The sequence below is a fragment of the Pongo abelii genome, chromosome 13 (genome assembly GCF_028885655.2).
Source record: "Pongo abelii isolate AG06213 chromosome 13, NHGRI_mPonAbe1-v2.0_pri, whole genome shotgun sequence".
NCBI classification, from domain to species: domain Eukaryota; kingdom Metazoa; phylum Chordata; class Mammalia; order Primates; family Hominidae; genus Pongo; species Pongo abelii.
In genome coordinates this window covers 65,172,165-65,198,182 of record NC_071998.2, presented here as the reverse complement: position 1 = coordinate 65,198,182, position 26,018 = coordinate 65,172,165, and the positions used below count along the sequence as shown (strand labels likewise).

General features: G+C 37.8%; 1 protein-coding gene across 1 annotated transcript in view; it reads left to right on the top strand.

The window, feature by feature from the left end:
- The window catches only part of TRPM6 (transient receptor potential cation channel subfamily M member 6), a 162,219-nt gene that overhangs the window by 129,482 nt on the left and 6,719 nt on the right, over positions 1 to 26,018 (top strand). The window contains exons 28-37 of the mRNA XM_024252302.3: positions 1,285 to 1,405; positions 4,354 to 4,445; positions 5,998 to 6,056; positions 8,803 to 8,828; positions 12,561 to 12,611; positions 14,079 to 14,144; positions 16,682 to 16,968; positions 17,241 to 17,323; positions 18,078 to 18,283; positions 23,950 to 24,001. Coding sequence (XP_024108070.3) covers positions 1,285 to 1,405; positions 4,354 to 4,445; positions 5,998 to 6,056; positions 8,803 to 8,828; positions 12,561 to 12,611; positions 14,079 to 14,144; positions 16,682 to 16,968; positions 17,241 to 17,323; positions 18,078 to 18,283; positions 23,950 to 24,001 — 1,043 coding nt within the window. The remainder of the gene's footprint in view (positions 1 to 1,284; positions 1,406 to 4,353; positions 4,446 to 5,997; positions 6,057 to 8,802; positions 8,829 to 12,560; positions 12,612 to 14,078; positions 14,145 to 16,681; positions 16,969 to 17,240; positions 17,324 to 18,077; positions 18,284 to 23,949; positions 24,002 to 26,018) is intronic.

Sequence of the window (26,018 nt, the reverse complement as noted above, 5' to 3'; positions counted from 1 at the left end):
GCCCCTTGAGTACCTGGGACCACAGGTGTGCCACCACACCTGGCTAATTTTTGTATTTTTTTTTTTTTTTTTTTGGTAGAGACAGGGTTTCTTCATGTTGCCCAGGCTGGTTCTTAAACTCCTAAGCTCAAGCTATTCACCTGCCTCAGCCTCCCAAAAGTGCTGGGATTACAAGTGTGAACCACTGTGCCCGGCCTTCTTTTCTAATGTAGTCGTTTAGTGCTATAAAATTCCCTCTAAGCGCTGTTTTAGCTCTTTCCTACAAATTTTGATGTGTTGTTTTTATTTTCATTCAGTGAGTCTTTTTATATTTCGTTAGGAAGTTTTAGATCTCAAGTAGCAATTCTGTAAGAATTCACCTTTCATGATCTTAATGCTCTGCCTTATTTAAAAAATTTTTACACTTATTTTTCCAAATAATAATCTGGATGCATTAAAAAAATACCTCAGCCTTTTTTTAGAATGAGAAGCAGAAGCAAAGAGATTAGTATTGAGACAATTATGTAAAAGAACCTTTTAGGGGAGAGATAAGGAAGGCTGTTCTTTCAGGAAAAATGCCATGAGTTTCTGGAATCCCAAGAAATATGCACTTAAGTAGATTTATTTTTGGAATAGTTCAAGTGTCCAGAGTTCAACTAGAAATTGCAACTGAGTTCAGTAATTCAAGCTTGCATTTATTTATTTATTGCTTTTGAGTTACCAATTTACCGCATTTGTTCTGCAGCTCGGAAGTACATAGGACAGTCATATTATTGGCTATCTATTATTTTAGTAATGAAGGAAAAGGGGCTCAGAGACATTAAGTGATTTTCCCAAGTTCACATGGCTTCTAAATGACAGAGCTAGAATTCCAAAACAAATTCTTTGGATTCTAATATTTTCTCAAAATATGATCTCCTATTAGCAGCATGAGCATCACCTGGGAACTTATTAGAGATTCAAATTCTTCCTCCTTCCAGACCTGCTGCATTAGAGATTCCAGAGGTAGGACCCAGTGACCTGTGGCTTAAACAAGCCCCCAAGCCCTTGGTGATTCTGATGTGCACTCAAGATTAAGAACCAAGGTGTGGAGCAGGGGTTCTCTGTCATGACTGCAAAGAGAAATCCCATGGATGCTTGTGTTCTGCCAGCCTAAGTGATGGGATTTGTCAGCACTTCCCAGGCAATTGTCATATGCAGCCAGTGTTAATGGACACTGCCCTTCACCCTGGTGCTTCTATTAGTGTGACTCACAGTGCTTTTGAATTAGTGTCACTGTGTTCCAACAAGTGTCTTTCTCTCCAGATCATAACAGTCAATGCCTGCTCTCAGAGTCACCAGTTGAATCCAGAGCCAGGAGAAAACAGCATCTCTGAAGAGGAGTACAGCAAGAACTGGTTCACAGTGTCCAAATTTAGTCACACAGGTGTGTAACATCTACAATCTTGGATCCCAAAAACCCTGGTGGAGTTTTCTCAGGGTACAGTCTTTAGACCATTGGCGGTCCCTCCTGTTCTTTCACATGGAGATAAGGGAAAGAGAAGGTGGCTACACTCTGTAAAGAAAATAGCATTCTTCTGTTTTTCATTTTTATGAAAGGGACAAAATTTTGTTTGTCCAAAGGACTCCAGAAAAGAAAAATTAAGATTTAGATAGTCTCTTGTATTCAAAGCTGTTGAACCTGACTCAGAGTGTTTTATCCAGACAGCATTCATTTAGTCCGATTTATGGATAGGGGATTGTCTAATTTTATAAATTCTTAAAGTACATGTGACACTGATATGGACCGCTACACAGAATTCAGTGAGTTAAGTTATATTTGGTTATTTACTACTGTCTACATTTAGTGTTTATTCTGTGGGCAATTATCTCTTAATAAGCTTAATAATGGTGTTTGTAGAGGAGAGAAGGATGGTAAGATGAGGGCAGATTGTGAACAGAAAAGATAGCAATGATAAGAACTTTGGACTTCTTGCATTAGATAAGAGACATTTACCAATTTTTAAACAGAAAGGACTAAGTGATTAAGTAGTCATAAGGTTTTAAAAATATTTAAAATACTAAGTTTAAGGTACAAGTAGACATTGTATTGAAATTTATGCTGTCAGACTTTTCTAAAAATCTGCTTGTTCATATGGTAAATTGTTCTCAACCAAGGGGTGATTTTACATGTTCCCCTCGCTTTCCCCATGGGACACTTGGGAATATCTGGAGATATTTTTGTTGTCATAACTCAAGTGGGGGGAATGCTCTTGCCACCTAGTGAGTAGAGGCCAGGGATGCTGTTAAACATCTTACAGTGAATGGAATAGATTACAATGAATGGAATAGATAGGTCCTCATGACAATTATCCAGCCCAAAATGTCATTGCTAAGGTGGAGAAACCCTGATTTTATGTTTAGAAATACTCAGTTGTCTGTTAAATCACTGAAAATCAAGTGGTCTCTAAGCTGAAAGAGACATTTAGAGATTAAATTAGTCAGCACCCCCTCAATTTATTAGATATAGCATGAGAGCTTAATTTGCCTTGACTTTAATCATACCATTTACTAGAGACCATAAATTTGGATAAATTAAATCCCACATCTAAAGACATGACTCCAGGACCAATTATAAATAGATTCATTTTATTTATAAATGTAATATATTTATATTATATATATTAGGTATTATATTTTTTATAAATAGTATAATTTATGTTTAGGATGTTATATATCATTCTTAAATCATTTAAGTTCTTTCCAATGAATTTCAAACATCGAGAGATGCAAGTGGCATGAGGTTTCTGGGAAAGAATCTCATTAAGTCAGATGATCAGAGGGGGAGGTAAGGCTAGGGAAATAGGTTGATCTGAGTGCCCGGCTAATCTGAGTGAGTAATGAGGCCCACTGTCTTCCTTGAACCACATCCAGAGTTGAGAAGCTTGTTTTTTTGAAACGTGTCTGAGTTAATAATTAATTGAAAAAGAATTAAAAAAATAAAAGTCTGTGAATAGGCAGATGCCCTGCCAGGTAGCATTCTCTCTCTCTGTTTTTTTTTTTTAAAGACAGGATCTGGCTCCATCACCCAAGCTGGAGTATAGTTACGTGATCACAGCTCACTGCAGCCTTGACCTCCTGGGCTCAAGCGATCCTTCCACCTCAGCCTCCCGAGTAGCTGGGACTATAGCATGTGCCACCATGCTTGGCTAATTTTGTTTATTTTTTGTAGAGATGGGGGTCTCACTATGTTACCCAGGCTGGTCTCAAACTCCTGTCCTCAAGTGATGCTCCTGTCTTGGCCTCCTAAAGTGCTAGGATTACAGGCATGAGCCAGCTACTCCACTTGGCCTTCAAATAGTAATTTTTATACTTCTTGTATACTTTTTTTTTTTTTCCAGCACAAAATCATTAGGGAAAAATGCAACTGTTATCTCCTATTTTTAGTCAGGACTCCTAATAAGTATTATTCTCAGAATTAATCCAACCAAGTACTCATTAAATATTTATTATGCATCTACTATATGTAGTAACTCTGTAGGTACCAGCTACATAAAGAATAACAGTAATGAACCTCATCATCCTTTTTAATAAAAGGCTAAAAATTAAATCTATTTATTTGATGGCATTCCTTTCTTTTTTTTTTTTTTTTGAGACAGTCTCACTCTGTCGCTCAGGCTGGAGTGCAGTGGCACAATCTTGGCTCACTGCAACCTCCGCCTCCGGGGTTCAAGCGATTCTCTTGCCTCAGCCTCCTGAGTAGCTGGGATTACAGGTATGCACCATCACACCTGGTTCATTTTTATATTTTTAGTAGAGACAGGATTTCCCCATGTTGGTCAGGCTGGTTTTGAACTCCTGACCTCGGGTGATCCACCCGCCTTGGCCTCCCAAAGTGTTGGGATTACAGATGTGAGCCACAGCACCCAGCCTCTATTATTCTTTTGTTGTTCTTTTTAAGTAGCCTACTATGATGTTTGATGCAGTTGCTAAGGAAGGATTCCTAACTAGACTAGGAATGGAATTAAATTTCACATATTTTAAGTAAAGCATGTGCAATAGTGTGCAGGATAAGATAGATATAAAAAATTTCTAAAGGTATTGTCTTATAAGAGGACAGTTTATGGATCATTTAATTCTTGACTTCAATAGAGAAGTGTAAGTTGTTATAAATGTGAAAGTAACTATAGAAGAATAGAAATAGAATATATAGTTTTCAACCTCTTGAGAAAAAAAGGATAAAGGAAACTTGGTAAAACTTGCTAAAAACAGAAAGGGAAAACTATATCCAAGTTTAAATGAATGTACTGTGTTCAGATTTTTCTATTTGGGAACTGTGATTTGAATGTAACACATTTTCATGTATTTTCTAATCTTTCTCTTCCTCTTTACAAGGTGTAGAACCTTACATACATCAGAAAATGAAAACTAAAGAAATTGGACAATATGCTGTACAAATCAGTGATTACCTAAAGCAGTCTCAAGAGGTAAAAATATTTTAGGAGTTAAAAAAAAAGCATTCGAGCATGCAGTGCTACTCTTGACTATGCCCATTTTACCTTTATGTCCCTTAATTGGCTTCTACTTTTTATTGACAGTCTGTTTAATCTTTGTTTTGAAGCTATGCTCAGTTGAATTCCTGTTCTATTTTTTCAATCCCCTCCACATTATTCTTTCTTTGACATTTTTCTTTATGCAATTTACCTATCCACTCAATAATTTATCCTGGGGATGTTCAGCATGAGAGAGAAAGAATTCAGGAGTTTTTGAAACTGTTTTCAAATATATGAAAGTTGTCATGTGGAAGAAAAATAAGCTATTTTCTATACACTTTTAAGAGGTAGATCTAGAATCAACATATAGAAGCCACTGGGAGACAGATTTCAGCCCAATCTGAGGAGAAATTTTTAGCAATTGGAGCTTTCCAAGCATGGAATGATTTATTTCTGGAAGTAGTGAGTCCCTCACTAGTGCGATCAGTCAAGCATAGGCTGAACAAACCTCTTTGCAGGCATGATGGAGGGGATTCAAGCCTTGCAGGGTAAAGACCCTTAGTGTTTCTTCAATGCTGAGATTCTCTGGTTTTGCAGTCTGTTTTTCTTGCTGTCTAAAAATATGGGCCTTGTTTTGTGCCATCCACCACATGGGAAGTGTGAATAGTTAGCTTAACCCAAGAAACCTAATTTTAAGTCTTTGTTTGAATATTACCTGTTTGAACTTGAGAACTGTTGAGACATGACCTTTATGACTAACAACCTTAGATATTCTTGTAGGAATAGGATCTGTGAAAGATTTTCAAAGTAAAGTGTCAGACTACTTGAGGGTAACTGGAAGCAGGGACCTGTGTTCAAATTCTGGCTCTGCCACTTTCTATGTTTCAAAGCTATGTACATCAGTTAACCTATGAGCTTCATTAGCTGTATCTCTAAAGTGGGACTAATGCCATCCTTATAAGATTATTGCTAATTGACAGCAAAAATAACAACTATGAAAAGACCTACCTAGAGTAATGCCTGGAGTATACTAAGTCTCAGGAAATAATTGAATTTGAGTAGGAAATCAAATGAGGTAAATCCAAGGTAATGTTATTTTAAATAATCATCATGACCTGAGATGAGAATCTTTTCATAAGACATAACAATGTGATGATCCGTGTTGTCTGTCAACTTGTACTTTCATTTTTTTCCATGTCATTAGCTGATTGTGTATGTTCAGTCCTGATTAACTGATTGTGTATGTTTAATCCTGATTTTCTATGTTCAGTCTGTAAAAATTTCATATATTACATTTTCTGTTTGATATCTCCTTAAAGGTAATTTCATTCTGTTAAAGTCCATCAACACACTGAGTTACTCTGACATTGCCCTAACATTATGCATCTTTCTAGCTTGGGTTTAGTATGTTTTTTAAAAGAAGAATATTCAGGTAGATGAAGAAAAAAGAAAGATTCTCCAAGGAGCGTGTTTGGCAGATCATTCCTAGAATCTTGGGGTGGGACTATGTTGAGCACACACGTAACGGCCTTTCCCTTCTGCTCAGGATCTCAGCAAAAACTCTTTGTGGAATTCCAGGAGCACCAACCTCAATAGGAACTCCCTGTGAGTATTTCTAAATGTCTATCTTTAAGAATCTTTGGCTTCTATTTTTTTTAACTTGGTAAGGAACAAAGGTTTAATATAGTCAGAAAGGGAGAAAAAAGAAGTGTGTGTCAAATGACAATATTTTTCTCTTGTTAGCAGAATGAAAATGATTTCTTCTCCAAGTTTTCCTGTTTCTGGCAACAAGATCTCACCTGAGTTCCTTTTAAGAATATAACGAAACACATACTCCTACAACAAATTAAACATTTGCCTTTTCAGTGTCAAAACACACATGGAATAATGATTATCATATCTTTTTGGATAGATAAGATTGTGAATTTGCATAAAAGAGTAGAAATAAATCGTCTTGCTTAACGAAACAGACTTAGACTGAACACCTGATTACGTTTATTCTTTAATTTTAAAAATAATTATTTTTTCCTTTCAGTTTATAAGGCATATCTTTTTTGTTTTCGGTTTCTCAGTAGCATCCTAATCATCAAAGCAGTAACTCTGAGAAAGATTGAGACAGAGAGGGGGAGGAAGATGGGTTGGAGAGAGAAAGAAGATAGAGAACTCACTTGAGTATCTTCCTGGAATTTTATTAGTATATATCTAGAGAAATAAAAGTTGTAAATCAACCAAGCAAAGATTATCCTATTTTATTTGTAGTATTTTCTGAACTTTCCTAGTTGCATCATCACATTAACTATTCATACAGGTAGAATTCAAAATCATCTACTCTATGGAAGTGCCAGTTGATACCCAGCAGGTAGAAGGTGACTTTCAGTTTGCAGTCAGCTCTGTTTAGAGATGGTCTTTCTCTAGGGCTCCCATCATGGACCCTGTGCAAGCCTGCCTCCAAACTTAAAGGACACATGACTTTCTTCTCCCAGAGGTTCAGTAGTTTGTGCTCATGCAGAGTATGGGTTTATTGCAGCATGAAATTGAACAATAATCGTAATTGTACTTTCTTTCTTAGAGACCTTAAATACTGAAGATATTATTTGAATGTATTTATTCAGACTCGCCTGTGGCCACTTGTGCATTTGAGCAGGGCAAGTAACAGTTTAAAGAGAACTAATTTCAGCCTGTGAACATTTAGGGGCCACGTGGGCTAATGAAACTGATTTGTAGGCTTGTCCAGAGACATTCACAGACTTATTTGTAGGCATCTGCTTTGCATAGTTCAGGAACCCTTTAGTTTAATTGATCGAGAAGAACACAAACACAGTTACGTGTTATATATATTGTGTGATCACAAAGCTAATTAAAAAACAACAACTGCTTTTCAATTAGCTTAGGATGTACACAGTAAATGACTTACATACATATCTGGTGCTCATTTTTCTATAAAAACACTTGCAGCGCTGAAAAGTTACTTCTTTATTGATACGATAGGGATTAGATGTAACTAATGCTTCTCTTTCAAATATATATACAGTCATGCTTCAATTAACGACAGGATACATTCTGAGAAATGTGTCATTAGGTGATTTCATCGTTGTACAAACATCCCAGAGTGCATTTACACACACCTAGATGGTCTAACCTACTACACACCTAGGCTATATGATCTAGCTTATTGTTCCTAAGCTACAAACCTGTACAGTGTGTTACTGTACTGACTACTGTAAGCTATGGTATTTGTGTATCTAAACACAAAAAAAGTACAGTAAAAATACAGTATAAAAGATAAAAAATGGTACACCTGTATAGGATGCTTACAATGAATGGAGCTTGCAGGACTGGAAGCTTGCTCTGGGTGTCAGAGTGAGTGAGTGGTGAAAGAATGTGAAGGCCCAGGACATTACTCTACACGACCGGAGACTTTATGTGTACACTTAGGCTACACTAAATTTCTATAATTTTTTTCTTTTTTAAATAATCAGTTAACCTTAGCTTTACTGTAACTTTTTAACTTGATAAACTGTAAAACATTTAAAAATCTTTTTGACTCTTTTACAATAACACTTAAAACACAAATACATTGTACGGCTGTACAAAAATATGTTCTTTCTTTATATCCTTATTCTAGAAGCCATTTTCTGTTTTTAAATTATTTATTTATTTTCACTTCTTAAACTTTTTAAAAATATGAAGACACAAATACACACATTAGCTTAGACCTACACAGGATCAGGATCATCAGTATCACTGTCTCCTGCCTCCTCATCTTGTCCCACTGGAAGGTCTTCAGGGGCAATAACACGCATGGAGCTATCACCTCCTATGATAACAATGCCTTCTTCCGGATACCTCCTGAATGACCTGCCAGAGGCTGTTTATAGTTAACTTAAAAGAAAACATAAATATAAGGAGTACATGCTAAAAGAATGAAAAAGAGCATAATATAATAAATACATAAACCAGTAACATAGTCATCCATCATGATCATCAAGTATTATGTGCTGTACATAGTTGTATGTACTATATTTTTATATGACTGGCAGCACAGTAGGCTTACTTACACCAGCATAATTACAAACACATAAGTAATGCATTGCGCTGTGACATTATGATGGCTAAGACATCACTAGGTGTTGGGAATTTTTCAGCTCTGTTATAATCTATGGGACCATTGTAATATATGCTGTCTGTCGTTGACCAAAACATCATTAGGCAGTGCATGACTGTATATGTATTTCACATATATATAAGATATATACTTTGTGTTGTTACTGTTTCACATGCTGTTTCCTTTTTTTTGAAAACTGTAAGATTTAAGGCAGCATTATCTAAACAACATTTTTTTTTCAAACAGGCTGAAAAGTTCAAATGGAGTTGACAGTAAGTTTTTCTATTTAAACATTTTATTTTTTATTTTTTCATCTTTTTAATGCTGAGGTTCACTGTACTGCTATTTTTGTCATTCTTGAAATTGTACTTATGATTTTTGTCTATCATGCAATGTAGAAAGTTCAGTAGAAGAGTAGAAAGCTGAATATCTTTCTTCAGACAAATTGGGATTGATGTCTGGTTTAAAACTTTTTGAGTGACGGTTTCTGACTGTTATTTCCCCATTTTCTGTGTGAATGAAAGTAAACCACTGAGCTCATTTTGCTCACCAACTCTTACTGTCCTTTTGTTTTTTCACACATTACTCATTAAGAGCCATTTATAAGATTGTTATATGGGTGCCTTTTCCTGTGGGGTTTTAGTAAGATCCGGGGCCCCAAATGGCTAAATAGGATTAGATCATGTGAGACAGCTCCCTGGTAAAGCCACTACAGTTACTCTCAAACTTGACTACAATTTACAAACTCCTTTCCATATTCTTGACTCCCTGATGTAAAGGCACCTTCGTCTTCTGTGTTCTTGTTCCATCACACTTTCTTGGGTTTCCAGTACTCCCCCACCTCCTTTGCAGTTGATTCCTTCTCCCCAGCCTACTAACAAATTTAGGTTGTTTTCTATACAAAAGAAACAAATAGTCTTTTTCTTGATTTACCTAGCTTTCAAGCTGCCACTCCAACCCTTCACCTCCAAATTAATTGAAAGAGCAATTAACATTTGATCTTCAGCCCATGGGGTGTGCCCCATCACTTTCCTGAAACTCAACTACAACTGCTAACTCACATGACTCTTTTCAGTTCTTGTTGAACTCGTGGCATTTGATATTGACCATTTTTCCTTCGTGGCACCCTCTCTTTTCTGTGTTTCCTTGAGGCTCTTCTTCTTTGGCTGTTCTACTTCTTCGTCGACTTATTTTGGTCTTTCTGAGAGCCTCTTGTTCCTTCATGCAAGCTGGAAATCTTAGTCATTTACAATCTCCTTCCCACCCCATTGCTCTTAGCTATTAACCTTGACTTCTAACTCCGTCCCTCCCCCGCTACTCCCCACCCCCACATCTTCAAAGCGATCTGTTTGGTCTACCCTACTGCTCCTGCCTTAAAGCCACCATTATTTATTTTCCAAAACAAAAGTGTATACTTTCATTTGCCCTTGAGTTTGTCTTAGCAGTCTGATTGGTTTGTCTCCTTTTAAACTTTCCTATGTTTCTATCAGAATTATCTTTATGAATGCTAAATCATCACTCAAGTAGAAGCCTTCAATGGCTCCCTGTTACCCAAAGGTAGACTGCAAACCCCTGAGTTTTTCCTCAATGCTCTTGAAAGCTGGATCTCAATTCAAATTTCCAGGCCCATAGGCATGATCCCTTTCATTCATTATTTCTGCCTTGCAGAATATGACTGACCACATAGTAACACCTCCATGTGGAGGTCTAAAAGGTGTCTCAAACAAAATGTTCCAACACTGTCCTCTCTCATCTCAGGAAATGGCAATTCTATCCTCCCAGTTCCTGAGGCCAAAGTCTTGCAATACTTGTCTTCCATTTTTTCACATCCCTACATCCCATCTATCAGTAAATCTTTCAAAATATATCAAGACTCTGATCATGTTTTGCTATTTCCACATAACACCATTTTTTTTTTTTTTTTTGAGACGGAGTCTCACTTTGTCGCCCAGGCTGCAGTGCAGTGGCGCGATCTCAGCTCACTGCAAGCTCTGCCTCCTGGGTTCATGCCATTCTCCTGCCTCAGCCTCCCGAGTAGCTGGGACTACAGGCGCCCACCACGCCTGGCTAATTTTTTGTATTTTTGGTGGAGATGGGGTTTCACCGTGTTAGCCAGGATGGTCTCAATCTTCTGACCTCGTGATCTGCCTGCCTCGGCCTCCCAAAGTGCTGGGATTACAGGCATGAGCCACTGCGCCTGGCCATAACACCATTTTTAAGCAATCATAATCTCTTTCTTGGATTATAGTATGGCCTCCAAACTATTGTTCTCTAGTAGTCTTTTTCCAGAAACAGCCAGAATAATCCTTTTAAACTGAAAGTTGAACTGAGTCACTCTTGCTCAAATGGCATTCCTCCTCACTTTGCAAAAGCAAAGTCCAAACAGAGTCTGCAATACCCTGTTTTGCTGTCCAGCCACCCCCCCAGCCTCATTTCTGTCAGTGCATTTCACTGTGGCTACACTCTCCTTAAACATGACAAGCATGGACCTGCCCCAGGGAATTCACACTTGCTGTTACTTATCACTGGAATACTCTTCATTTATTCATATTGCTGCCCCTCTCTTCCTTCAACTCTGTGCTCAAATTTCACCTTATGAGAGAGGCTCTGCCTAACCACCCTATATAAAACAGCAACTTTCCTATCCCCATGCTTTCTAACTCTCTCAAGTTGATGCATACACACACACACACACACACACACACACACACACACTATACTATATGCACTATATATTTATTTTCTATTTCCTTTTACTAGAATGTAACTAGACTTTATCTGTTTTGATTACTGCTCTTCCTCTTGAGCATAGACCAGTGCCTGGCACATAGTAGGTACTCAATAAATGTATATTGAATAAATACGAATATGGTCTCACAGCTCCTTAAGCAGTGAAGCCAGGACTGAAACTCAGTTTTACCAGACTCAGATGCCCATACACTTCAATCATTTCACACTGTTTATGAAGGCCCTACCTTCCAGGTGGAATCAATGTGTTCCATAAACCTCTGTATATACCTTTATTACGTATATTACTTTTAACTGTATTGTGATTATAGTTACCTGTCTCTCCTAATACATTTGCTTTTCTGTAGGGTAGGAACAACATCTTACCCATATCTCTCATGCCTAGTATGATATGGGAGAGGAATACTTTTTGTTTTTATTGATGACTTCAGAAAGAAACAGTCTTCTGCTGATCTTACTTTTTGCCAACACTCCCTAAAGGAAGTGATTCTTGTTCCTTTCCTTATCCAGCAACAAAAACCCAGAGAGATCTACGAAATTGGGCTCATTATGCTGCTTACTCTACAAGGTATAAAGCAGTTGCCATCATGAGACCAAAGTTCTCCACTTTAATTTTGATTTTATGAAATAGCAAAACTGTTGCAAGGGATTTCTCTAGAGCCTTGTAATTTAGGACTGGAGCAGGCAGAAGAGAATTAGTTAAAGTTGGAAGAGGTGTTCCCAACACATAGTCCTTGTATAACCAAACAAATCTCTTGGTGCTATATTATCCACCCTCTTCTTTGTTTCCAGTATATAGCTCTTAATGTGTTTTCAGCATTTTGTTGTTATTTTAGGTCAGTGAAGTAGTCTGTTAATAACTTGGTATTAATACTGTCTTTCTACGGGTACTGCATCTTGGTAGGGAGCTCAGAGAATCATGCTTCTGGGATGTCGTGAAGTATGATGGGCAGCTGAGTGCCTTCTGCAACCCAGAGGTGTAATTGGTTCAGAGGAAATACATCTTTGAGGCTAATATTACCTGCCTTTCTTCAATTCCCTATATAAATATGTTTGGAGATATTACACTGATGATTGGAAGCTGTCAGGATACCATGCGCAATACTGTGGTTAAAAAATATTAGGCAAGCTTTTTCGAATACTGAGAAGCCATTCTGATTAACCTGTTCAATAATAACTTTGAAGGCAATATATTCATAAACATGTATTTATCTCCAGCCACGTAATTAAAATGCCAATCTCCTCTCTAATTTCAGAGATCTCAGCCTCCTTAAAAAGCCCTCAAGAGCCTCACCATCATTATTCAGGTAGGATGCATGTGCACATAGACATGTCAGCTGAGCTAAATGTCTGTGCTTCTGCATTTGTAAACAGAAACATTGACAAATTCCGTGTTACTGGCATGGCTTGCAACTTGAAAAGTTATTGTTCACTTTGATGAGAAGAGCATTCCAATTTCTAACTTTGCCATTGACTTGGGAAAACAAGTTTTCAGAATTTAAGAGAATTTGCATTTTTGCAAAATGTTTGCATTCTCAAGTTCCAGATTGCAAAGTAGAAAGATGACCTTGAGATCTAAAAATTCTTTGCAAGCTCAAAGCAGCCCCAAGCCAGAGATCTCAATGTTTTGGACTGGGGAAAAGGCAGACCTGAAAGTAGTTCCTTGAGGGAGGGCTTTGTACCCTCAATGGGGCCTCAGTGAGTATGATCACTGAATGAAGGCCAACCCCACAGAGTGAGTTCAACAAAGATGTTATTAAACAAAGATGTCAAGGGTCTTGACTCTCTTAAGCAACATCACTTCACAGTGCTTCAGTTGTCTTTCTTTCAAAGTGGGAATAATTGTACTTGCCCTTCCTGAGGAACAGTCTGCCAAAGGGCTAGTTGAGAATTAAGAGGAAAACACTTTGAAATGCAAAGCAATATAAAAACCAACTGGACTTGTGCCATTGGATGGTTTCTTGGGAGTCATTGCTCTCAGCGTTGGATGAGATAATACATGGGCAAGCCTTTTACAAATCTTAAGCTCAATACATGAGTAAGAGCTTATTGGTGCGATAATTACTGTTATAATTATATGAGGTTGTTTGTTCAGGGTCTAGTAATAGATTGCCTTATCCTGAATTCTCCTTTGTAGTGAATAGAGTTGCAGTGGATTCCAGACTCCTCAACCCAGGCTCTTACAACTGAGTCTTTCAGCTCGGCAGTAATCTATTATTTTGACTCCAGCTGTCAACTTAAGAAAGTCTCTAGTGAGGAATACTGTAACTCATATTGACTCTGATCTGTTAGGCTATAGCTCTTAACAGGAAAATGCAGATCACTCGCTTCTAATTAAAATTGGTCTTCAGCTCTCTCTGGAAAAAGAAGATGAACTGTGCAAAGTGAACAGTAGGTGTCCCCACAGTCCACTGTGCTTTGGATTTGCTTTGGAAAGGAAAACCAAAGTCCACGGATTAAAATGCCATTTAAAAGAAAGTTCCACATATGTATGGATTAGTATGTGATTTGGTATTCAGGAGAGTGGAGGTGATAGTCCTACCTCAGACCATGTGACATAATCTCATTAAATGCCTCTAAAATTGGGATTTCTTTCCTGTTTAAGGCATAGTTTATTTTTAAGACTGTATTATAGATTATATTTTTGATAATGGCAAAAATAAGAGGTCTTTGAAATTAAATAGCATTATATGAATATATTGATGTGGAGAGGCTTTCTGTAAATTCAGCCCACTGATGCATACTTAAAATAGAAAATCTGTTTTTGTTTGCAGCCATTGAAAGGAATAATTTAATGAGGCTTTCTCAGACCATACCATTTACACCAGTCCAACTGTTTGGTGAGTAGCATTTCTACCTTCTTGAGTTTATGCCAGGACAGAGGCATAAAATCTGAGTGAATCAAAGGAGAAACCACATTGCATTATTTTAGTTTAAAATTTTGTTTTGTTGATAGTTGTAGTTTAGTGAGATTCATTTCCTAAAATGGAAATTCTTGTTAACTGTCATGGCCAGCATTCTGTGACAAAAGCTAATACTATGGGAATGAGACCTATAATGAGCAGCAGTTGGGAAGAAAGCAATAATATTGCACCTGGCATTCACTGACTCAAGGCTGGAAGTAAGTAGGAAAGAAAAGAACAAACCAACCATTTATAATAAGCACAGGAGAAAGCGATAAATGTCAATATGGTGAAAGCCAACAGGCATCTGAAGAGAAATGCTTTGTGTATTGTTTTTTGTTTATTTTGTTTTGTGTACACTAATTGCTCTTACCTCAGACTGCGAATGTCATTTTAAAAGTCTGGAGTAGTAAAGAAAAACAATCTCACCCTGGCTAAAGCTACCAAAATTTCTCTGTTTGGCAGGATAAGGCATGAGCAAGTTGACAGTATAGCAAGGGTCCCCAAACTGTCCTTGATCTTGATTCTTCTCACACTGTTCACATGGGGACAGACCAGGTTGGCTTCTGATTGTTTTTATTTATTTATTTTTATTTTTATATTTTTTTGAGATGGAGTTTCGCTCTTGTTGCCCAGGCTGGAGTGCAATGGCAGGATCTTGGCTCACTGTAACCTCTGCCTCCCGGTTCAAGTGATTCTCCTGCCTCAGCCTCCCATGCAGCTGGGATTACAGGCGTGCACCGCCATGCCCAGCTAATTTTTGTATTTTTAGTAGAGATGGGGTTTCACCATGTTACTAAGGCTGGTCTCAAACTCCTAACCTCAGGTGATCTACCCGCCCCAGACTCCCAAAGTGCTGGGATTACAGAGTCACCGCACCGGCCTGGCTTCTGATTGTTAATGCAGATGCCTTCCCCTTCCATTTGGCCCCATGGCTGGCTTTGCAAATCAATAGCTCTGCTCTAAAGCCTCTAGGGATTTAGAACTCCAAAGAGATCTTCAGTGGCATTTATCTGGGCACCAAGAATAAATATTTGAAAGGTTTGAAAAGTTGTTACTGAGCACTACCTAGATGTGTTTATTGGTGAGGAATTAGATGCAAGAGTGAGAGAATGGATTCCTTTCTTGGTAAACCAGTACCGTGCTCATATGTATAAAATGAAGCAAAGGTGTAAGGGGGAAATGAAACACCAGCTGGGGCTGGACAGAAGTTGTATATAGATTATGTTGCTCTGTTAAGAAACATTAAACACTGACTTGGTAGCGTTTAGGTTCAACAGGAATTTTTCCCTCTTCAACAGCCTAAAAGTGGAAGCTATGTAGCAGTTAAGTAGTATTTTGTGTCTAAAATCCTTTAAGTGGGATTGAGTTTGTATCTGAGGTTGTAATTCACTTTAGACATGTTAGCCTATTTAACCTTTACAACAGCCCAATGAAAACAGTATTTTCATCCCCATTTTTCTGATGGGGAAATTGAGGCTTTAAGTAACTTATCCAAAGGCACAAAGGAAGGAAGGAGAGGCTCTGGGATATGGCATTGGTACTGTTTGACTCCAGCTGAGTTAAACCTTGCATTTTCAATGAAGTAATATCACCCCTAGGAAAAAATAAGTTTTTTTATGATATAAAGCACAGATCTACATAGAGTACACATAAGCAGATATACAGAATATTTTTAATACAAGTTGAGCTTGTATTAAATTCAAGCCGAAATCCATCTGAAATCCAAAATGCTCCAAAGTCTGAAACTTTTTGAGGGCTAATGTGATGCCACAAGTGGGAAACTCCCACACCTGACCTCATGTGACAGGTCAGAATCAAGACACTGTCAAAACTTTGTTTTGTGCACAAGATTATTAAAAATATTGTATACAATTACTATGAGGCTATATGTATAAGGTGTATATGAAACAAATGAATTTTGTGTTTGGGCTTGGGTCCCATCCCCAAGATATGTCATTATGTATATGCACATATTCCAAAAATCTGAAAAAATCTAAAATTTGAAACACTTCTGGTCTTAAGCACTTTGGATAAGGGATATGCAACCTGTATTAATAGGTCATGAGAAGAACAATTAGAAAAGAATGTCTAATTATAGGCTCCTTAGGAGGATGATAATGAGCAACACCATCAGGTTAAACCGTCTCTTTAGAAGTATTTGTCTTTAACAAAAGAAGCATATCCTTACCACTTTGTTTTTGTCCAGTTATAGTCTACAGTAAGAACAGCTTAATTCTTTTGTATCCTCTGATACTTGTCCCTTCTCCCCTTCCCCACATCTACTAGACAATAAATAACATGGAAACATTGCCAGCCTGATACATGTCCTTATTCTGTTCTGTTCCCTGCTAGTCCCATTCTCCTCTGGTCATTTGGGTAACTGAACTGACTGTGCATTGATATTTAGAATACTATCCATGTCACAGACATGGTGATCTTACTGAATTCCTAGCCTTCACTTCTCTTTGCAGCAGGAGAAGAAATAACTGTCTACAGGTTGGAGGAGAGTTCCCCTTTAAACCTTGATAAAAGCATGTCCTCTTGGTCTCAGCGTGGGAGAGCGGCAATGATCCAGGTATTGTCCCGAGAGGAGATGGATGGGGGCCTCCGTAAAGCTATGCGAGTCGTCAGCACTTGGTCTGAGGATGACATTCTCAAGCCGGGACAAGTTTTCATTGTCAAGTCCTTTCTTCCTGAGGTTGTGCGGACATGGCATAAAATCTTCCAGGGGAGCACTGTGCTTCATCTTTGCCTCAGGGTAAGTCTGAAACTCAGAGACCCATAGCCCAGAGGGACAAGTCAAAGAAAAGAGATCTGGCTACATCCTTATCTAAGGCCATTATCTTCAACCCAAAGGGGAGCCTATTATTTTTTAGAGGTAGTATTGCTTTGTAGGACTTTTGCTTTTGGGGCAGGCAGTGGTGGGAGTTGAATAAGGCTAAAAATCACATTGGGGTGGCCTATAGTAATTTCATGATCATAGCTGTACAACAGTAAATCAGTATTTTTATCAGTGCCCCTATTTTGTAGGAAATTCAACAACAAAGAGCTGCTCAAAAATTGATCTATACCTTCAACCAAATGAAACCACAAACCATACCCTACACACCAAGGTAAGAAAATCTTGGTACCTTGGCCCTTTATTTCAAGTAGGAATTTCTATCATGTCTTCTCAGCCCATTACTCATGAGAAATCTTATCCATGGGGAAATTCCCCATGATCTTATTTTTGGATTCTTCCTTCCATAATTTCGGAGACTGGCAAAAGGAGAATTAGAGACCCCAGAGATACCTTGGTGTTGATCACTGGACTTAAACATGAGTGGAAAAAAGAGGTTCAGAGGCTATAACTAAGATTTCAGTTATGGGAAACAGACAGATCTTGGGTGTTACTAATGTCCAGGGGCGTTGTGGTAGAAAAGTTATTCTTATTGTAAGCGTGGTCTCTTCCCCCAATATCTTATAGAAAGTAGGAATTTTGTAAGAATAAACTCTTGTTACTTTCACTTGAGTGTCTTCATACACTTGCATTCATTTATTGAGACACAGATCATAATTTGGTGCTGGACAAAGTAAAACTTCATTCTTTCATTTACAAGGAACTTTATAGAGCACAGCAAGAAGAGTTGGGTCTGGTACTCATAAAAGAGTTGGAAAGTTGCCTCAAAGCAAAGGGAGGTGGGTCAGCATGGAAAGAAAAATTCCCAATATTTGCATCCTATCCGTTCCATAGAAAGGGCAAGGACATGTGCACTGAGGCTGCATCATACCAGAGTTAGGTAATCTTTCCTGCTGATGACTGTTCAGTAAGGTAAGTCCCATTTTTGCTGTATTGTGGGGGATCAATGGCCTCTTTTTCCCTACCAGGTTCCTGGAAGTTTTCTTAATCTACTGCCATTCAGCCAACCAGTGGTTGACCATTGAGAAGTATATGACAGGGGAGTTCCGAAAGTACAACAACAACAATGGTGATGAAGTCACCCCCACCAACACCCTGGAGGAGCTGATGTTGGCTTTCTCTCACTGGACCTATGAGTACACTCGGGGAGAGCTGCTGGTTTTAGATTTGCAAGGTGATTGATGATGTAGGATTTGATACAACAAGCTTGAGGCAAAGTGTAAAGAGATCTTGCAAGAACCAGGATGGGTAATATATGGAGTTGCTCTGTTTAGCTTTGAAGGGAGGTGGGCACATTTATTTCAGAGACATTGTACAGTGATAATCATGGAATCTGCTATGTTATTTCCCACTTAGGTAGAGGGAAAAATGTAGGCAGATGATTATTTAAAATATAAAGACATCTAAATTTTTGAGCAAAATGGGGAATGATTTTTGTAACAAATTTTTCGGTTTTATGACTTCACTTAGCCTTATGTTAATATTTAGGCATGCATTTATATGCATAGGAACATTTAAATTCTGGGTGTTTTTCATGATTTTGAGCTCATTGCTTTAGCAATTTATAATTTAGCATGCTCTCTTTGCTGTGTCCCTTGTTATAACAGTTCATGAAAATACACAGAATGAGAGAGGCAACACAGCACACTCTTATTTAATGGAAGCCTTTGATCAGCACATCTCCTGGCTATCAACACCTCACATGTGACTTATAATCCTGCGGCACAAAACAGAGTATCTCCAGCAGGCTTTCCTTGCAGGGACAGAACAAAATACGTATTGAGGTCAATGTTTAGTCCTTAGGCTCACTGACTAGGGCTTTGGTTTTAAATAATAGATTTAGTCCAGGAAGTTCATAGAAGTTACCTCATTTAATCCTAGAAGCAGCACCTTGAGGTAAATATTATGGGAATTTAGGCCCAGAAAGTTTAATAACTTGCCCAGAGTTGCACAGCTACTTAAGGGGGAGCCAGGATGCAGACTTAAGCTGTTCTTAAGACATCCCTGTTCTTTTCGTTTCAATGTTCTTTTATTTCTTTTAAGAGTTTCATATGTAGAGGGTATAACCATCTTATGGTTTGTTTAAACAACTTGGGCCTTTTTCTTGTCCTGTCTGACTTTCCCAGCTCTCTGGTTCTGGGATTCTATGCTGAAAGCCAGGCTTGGAGGTTGGAGAATGTAGAGATAAGCAGACAGTCCTGGGGCATCATGAGCAATGTCCGGTAAGGCTGCAAAGTCACTTTGATTGAAACTTGTGTCACATGCTCAAGGATGTGACACAAATTTTTAAACTACATATAAGTGCATTTTTTAAATGACATATAGGTGCTTCTGTCCTTTCATATTTATGCTGCTCACAGAGTTGAATTATATTTCTAATTCAATTCAAACCCAATATTTTAGGAAGCAATATAAACAAAGTTAAAATGACCAAGTTGATTCAGCTTTTAAACCAGCAAGTACCTGATCCATATAAACCCAGAGCATCGATGCCCAAGGCATCTATTTTTGTAGCTCAAATTGGAGAGAGGTTGATTGTTTTCATCTGTATTTGACTGTTTGTGCTTTGAGTTTTGGGTGGAGTTGTTTAAAAAGGAAAAACAGAAACACACACACACAAAAAACAACCAAAGAAAAACTTTAAGGAATTAATGATGACTCTTCAGTGTGTTTTGTATTCCACTTGAATAGGTTTTTGTTTAATGATGTTTATGTTTGGGGATTTTTATGTCTCTTAGTAATCCAAAGTAACATTAAACAGAACAAATGCTGCGTTGACAGTCTTGAGGGAAAAAGAGAATTAACTTTATTCTTTTAATGGGCAATTATGTGAATTGCAGAAATAGGCCGCTCCAAATAAACGATGTCAAAACATTGACCTTCAAAGAAGGGAAGAGTGGACATCATAGAATGAGTGTTATGAAATTTGAGATACTTATCAGAGAGTTTTGGCCAATTGGTTAGACCTGGATTTATGGAAGAATGTGAATCCTATAATAGTAATTATGAACAGTTACACCACTACTACTAGCTAACATTTACTATGTGCCAGGCACTTGGCTAAAGGTTTTACGTGCATTATTATATTTAATCCAAACCATGTTGGAAAGGGAAAATAGAATGTATTTTTAAAATCTCTTAATGGTTTTTAGTTCAGTTTTATATTGTGTTTAATTTATTTGTATTTCTAGTCTTTGGAGAGATAATGCACATTGTCTGGGTGGTGGAAGTGGAGACAGAGGCTCACCAGCAGCAGTTAGGAGGAGGAGCTCTGGAGTTGCAATGCCGGAGTCTGACTTCTGGCTCCACTGTGAATTAGCTGCGTAACACGGAGGAGCAACCACCTTGAGCCCCACTTCCCTCATTTGTAAATGGGGAAAATAGTATTAGGCACTTAAGCCATAGAGTTGTTAAGGGCAAGAATTGAGACAAGTTCCTGATACACCGCCTTCAGCAAATGTTAGTAATTGTTGCTGTAAGCATTAATCTCTGTGTGACTCTTTAATATGGAGGTTAATCTGCAGTTGCAGGGAGTCCGCCCTCAGCTGTGTGGTCCTGTTGGTGCTGCAGAGAGACTGCAGCTTCAGCTTCTATAGAAGAAGGCCCTGCTCAGTGTGCTGTGGTTCCCTACCGCTTTGAGAGAAAGAAGGAGTGTGAAACACTCGAGCAGTTGATTCTTTCAGTTTCTTTTCTCCTCCTCCTTGCTTTCTTCCAAGGGAGTGCCAATAACTAACCCCAGAAGCTGCCACACCAGGTCAGAAACTGTACTCTAAGGAGAGACTTGACCAATTTCCAATCACTTGTAATTATGCTAAAGTTTTTTGCTCTATTTCCACTTAAAAAATCCTACATGTGAGGGCCTAAATCATCATCATTAAAATCCAACCTTTAGCTCCCAGCAACAGAATTTGAAAAACAATTGTATTTCAAATTACAGTGGTTTATAGCATTTTTTTAGCTCATTGTATTTTTCAACATTAATTTGGAGATATTAATATTAATTTTTAGAGATATTAATTTTTTTATTCAACAAAGCAGTTTCCAGAATGTCAGCATTGGCATCGACATCATCATCATCATAAATTCTGCTACTACAAAAAAGGTAGCTTCTTTCCACCAATGTGCAAGTTCATTGATGTACTCAATGGTGGTTGGGATCAGAATGTCAATCTTGAGTTCCTCATAAAGGCATGCTGCATATTACCTGACATGAGCATTTACTCTCTTGAAGTCAGATTGGTACTCGGAGCTGCTCTTTTCTCCTTTTCTTTTCTTTTCTTTTCCCTCTCCTCTGCTCTCCTCTCCTCTACTCTCCTCTCCTCTCCTCTCCAATTCTTTCTTTTTTTTTTTTTTTTTTTTTTTGAGACAAGGTCTCACTGTGTAGCCAAGGCTGGCTGGAGTGCAGTGGCACAGTCATGGCTCACTGCAGCCTCAACCTCCTGGGCTCTAACAATCCTCCTACCTCAGCTTCCCAAGTTAACTGGGACCACAGGCACACGCCACCACACCTGGCTAATTTTTGTATTTGTTTGTAGTGATGGGGTTTCACCATGTTGGCCAGGCCAGTCTCAAACTCCTGGGCTCAAGAGATCCGCCTGCCTCGGCCTCCCAAAGTGCTGGGATTACAGGTGTGAGCCACCGCGCCTGGCCTATTCTCTGTTTTCACACATTGAAAGGTCCTTCTGCCATTTGTGTGCCCCCAAATATGTATTTATTAGTTAATCTTTGGACTGTCAGATTGGGTTTAGAGGTATAAAGTTTTGTGGATACTCTTTACCCTCATTCTTATAAGGAGTTCTGTTCCTTAGGGAACATAGTACTTTAGGGAAATGAGATAATCAATCAGAAACATGATTTTACTAGTGATAAGGAAATAAAATTTCACTTCACAAGAAGTTCTTGATAGAAGAAAAATAATACAAGTAACAGTGAACATTTTTTCAGCTTCCTAGGGGGCAGACACTTTGCTAAGCAGTTTGTGTCCAGTAGTTAATTTAATCCTCCTAGTAACCCTGTAAGATTAGGCCCATTATTATTCACAGTTTCAGATGATAAAACTGAGGTTCAAAGAGATTAAGGAAGGTATCCAGGTCACCCAATTTCAGGCTCTAGGTTATTTTTCTAAGGAAGTCAGTTTCATAGGGTGAAAGTCTATAAGGATTACATTTTCTTATGAAAGGTTTAGCATATTGTAAAACCTACAGATGATAGCAAAAATCTTTTTAAAACATACTGGCTAGAAAACATGAGTTTTCTCAACATATAGAAATACACTAAAATTTACAAATTTTATATAATTTTAAAATAATCTTCCCACAAGGTTAGTTGCTTTCAAGCAAAGAGAAGCATGGTTGATTAGAGAATGATCTCAGAAATCGCTGGATTGTGCCCAAATCTTACTGGCTGTCCTGGAACATTTCCACCAATGGAAATCAGCCTCCTCACCACTTATATTTTATAAGAGATCCACTTTAGGTGCTGATCCCTGTTTTGATAAATTTTAGCTTTACATTGCACCTATGTTACCTTTTTAGGCTTTAGTGTCATCTTTTTTTCAAAGGTAAATTTTATTGAAGACTTATATACATTTAGAAAATTCACGTAGCATAAGCATACATCTCAAAGAATTTTCACAACTGAATACACAGGTGTAACCATCACCCAGATCAAGAATTTGGTGGTTTCTATTCTACTGTTTATAAGTAGAATAAAAGTATAAGTATGTGGCAGGGCACGGTGGCTCACGCCTGTAATCCCAGCACTTTGGGAGGCCGAGGTGGGCAGATCATCTAAGGTCGGGAGATCGAGACCAGCCTGACCAACATGGAGAAACCTGGTCTCTACAAAAAATGCAAAATTAGCCAGGCGTGTTGGCACATGCCTGTAGTCCAGCTACTAGGAACACAAACTTTGGCTCAGCATTAATCCTGTTTTGACCATGTATGGACTGTGCAAACTCTGACAGATGACATAATTGGTTTGAACATCAGTGTACTCATTGATGTAAATGAGGATAAAATGTAAAATGAGGCTACGAGGATAACACTTTTCTTTTATAATTGCTGAGAATTACAGAAAATAAAATTAGAATATCTGGTATATACAAGTGGTAAATGAATGACAGATGCCACTATCAGTAACTGTGAACACACCACTAAAACAATCATTTGAGGCCTAGAAGTTTATTATAACAGAGGGTTTGTGGGAAACAGTGCATTAACTAAAATTTTCGAACATTTCTGAACAATTTTATAGTGCATTTAATTTACATGATTTTTTGAGAATTAAAATATTTAATTTTTTTATATTTAGTTTTTATATATCTTTATATATTTGGGGGTACAAGTACAGATTTTTTTTGCATGCTTTTTTTTTTTTTCTTTGAGATGGAGTTAAGCTCTGTTGCCCAGGCTTGAGTGCAGTGGCATGATCTCGGCTCACTGCAACCTCTGCCTCTCAGGTTCGAACGATTCTTCTGCCTCAGCCTCCCGAGTAGCTGAGATTATAGGCATGCGCCACCAAACCTGGCTAATTTTCGTATTCTTAGTAGAGATGGGATTTCACCGTGTTGGCCAGGCTGGTCTCGAACTCTTAATCTCAGGTCATCTGCGAGCCTCCACCTCCCAAAGAGCTGGGATTACAGGCGTGAGCCACCGCGCCCAGCCAGATTTTTTACTTGCCAGTATTGCTTAGTGGTGAAGTATGGGCTCATGACGTTTAATTTACTACAGAGTGACTGTGAGTTTTAAATTAAGAAATTAGAATTTAATTATTATTTTCTTGAATTTCTAAGAAAATGAAATCTCCATTTGCTAAACAAATTTTGTTTCTTCTTTTGAGGTGTTGGAGAAAATTTGACAGATCCATCTGTTATAAAACCTGAAGTCAAACAGTAAGTTAATTTATGTGTTATCATTTAGAAAATTGCATTTAACACATAGTAAATGGTTTTAAAAATAATTTACAAACATATATGTTCCCTGCCTAGATCCTAGAAAGGTTTTTAGGTAGCTTATCTATATAGACCAAAAACAATAAGATTATAAAAAAGCATAGGTTAGGAAATGGGGGGAAAAATATGGAAATATGTAAAATGATATTAAATCTGCAGTTAGATTTGTACACATAAATGGAAATTATGAGGACTAATGCAAATTTGACTGAGTTTCCAATATGTAAGTTCAGCCTCTGTGGCTTTGATATGAGAACAATGTTATAGGAGAAGCACAGTTTCCTTTGTTGTCTTCACAATGGAGTCATTGCATCTTATCATGGGCAGCATCTTCCATCATATGCTTATAAAATGAAAGCTGGGGGCATAAAGTGTGCTATTTAGTAACAGCAAATCTTATGAGAGGACAAAACAATGGAGCTTAAATATGAAACATCAGATTGTCTGACTTAAATAAGAGCTGAAGTTTAAATTCTATAGAGAGATGACTCATCAACCTGTCCCTTGAATTCCCATGGATATTTTATCCCAGAAGCAGGCTTTTGGGAAGACTTGGCAGTAAAGGATCTCAGGTTGCATTCTTCTATTAAAGGTGGGGTAGAAAGAAGTGATCATGAGGGTTAAACACTGATCAATATGGCTGGCAACAATGGTTCTCAAATAAGAGCTTACATCACAATCACCAGGAGAGCCTGTTAAAACACAGATTGCTGGGCCCCACTCCCAGAGTTTCTGCTTCAGTAGGTTTGGGGTAGGGCCAAATAATCTGCATTTCTTACAAGTTCCCAGGGAATTATGATGCTGCTGGTACAGAGACCACTCTTGAGAACTGCCAGCATACATTTTTACTTCTTAATTGTCATAATTGTCTATACTTGGCCCCTGGGTGGTAGTTTTATATATATATATATATAATATGTGTATATATATATCTACATAATATATACATAACTATATATATATATATATAACTACATAAGTGGGCAATCAATAAAATCTGAAATTTTTACTTTCCCTCCCCAAGAACTCGTATTCACTGCTTTAGTGCTCTGTTATTTTACTGAGTGATTTAATCTAAACATGTAGGCTTCTATGCAAAGAGGCCCATCTAAAAGTGTATTAGATATTTAATTGAACTAGGTGAACTAGAGAAAATAAAGGTGATCCATATTGAACATACACAGCTAATTCCTATGATATTTATTTGACTGTAGAGACCATGTTACCGCTCTTATATACATAAAGACTTTATTATTTTTCACTTTAGCTCCGCTAAAGTGTTTTTAGCTAAGAATATGATTTCTTCAGTAGTCCTGTGTGCCTAAGGGTTAGTAGTAGGAATCTTGTACTAAAAGTACTCTATAATTTTGCAGTGGAAATTTTTTGCATATATAATGAACCAAGTTTATGTATACCCCATCTATCATTTATTAAATTTTGACCTTGGCATATGTCACTTAATATGACCTGAATATTCTATCATTTAGAATTCTAAGATTATATTATCCCACTTGACAGGTAGGTATTTAATTGCATGCTGTAGGCCAGTGGGCCTCAATTTCTATTAAAGTCACCTAGGGAACTTAAAAAAAATGCCAAGGATTGGCATCAAATTAGAATCTCTGAAGATAGGGCCCTGATATCTGTATTTTTTAAAAGTTCCTCATGTGATTCTATGGGCAACCAGGGTTGAGAAACTCTGTCTTATGACAACTTTATTTTTTTATGACTTAAGGATAGGAACTCTGGAAACTGATAGGATGGCTTCATTGTGGCCTGCCTGGTTTTGTGGGGTTACCCAATTTTGGATGCAGTTGGCCTTCATGGTCAAGATAACAAGAAGCACTGTTTTCTCATTATCATGGGGAATTACGTCTGATTAGTTCAATGGGGCTCACATTTCGAATGCCTTACGTGTCTGAAGCACTTGCTACACGAAGCATGGGACATGGACCAA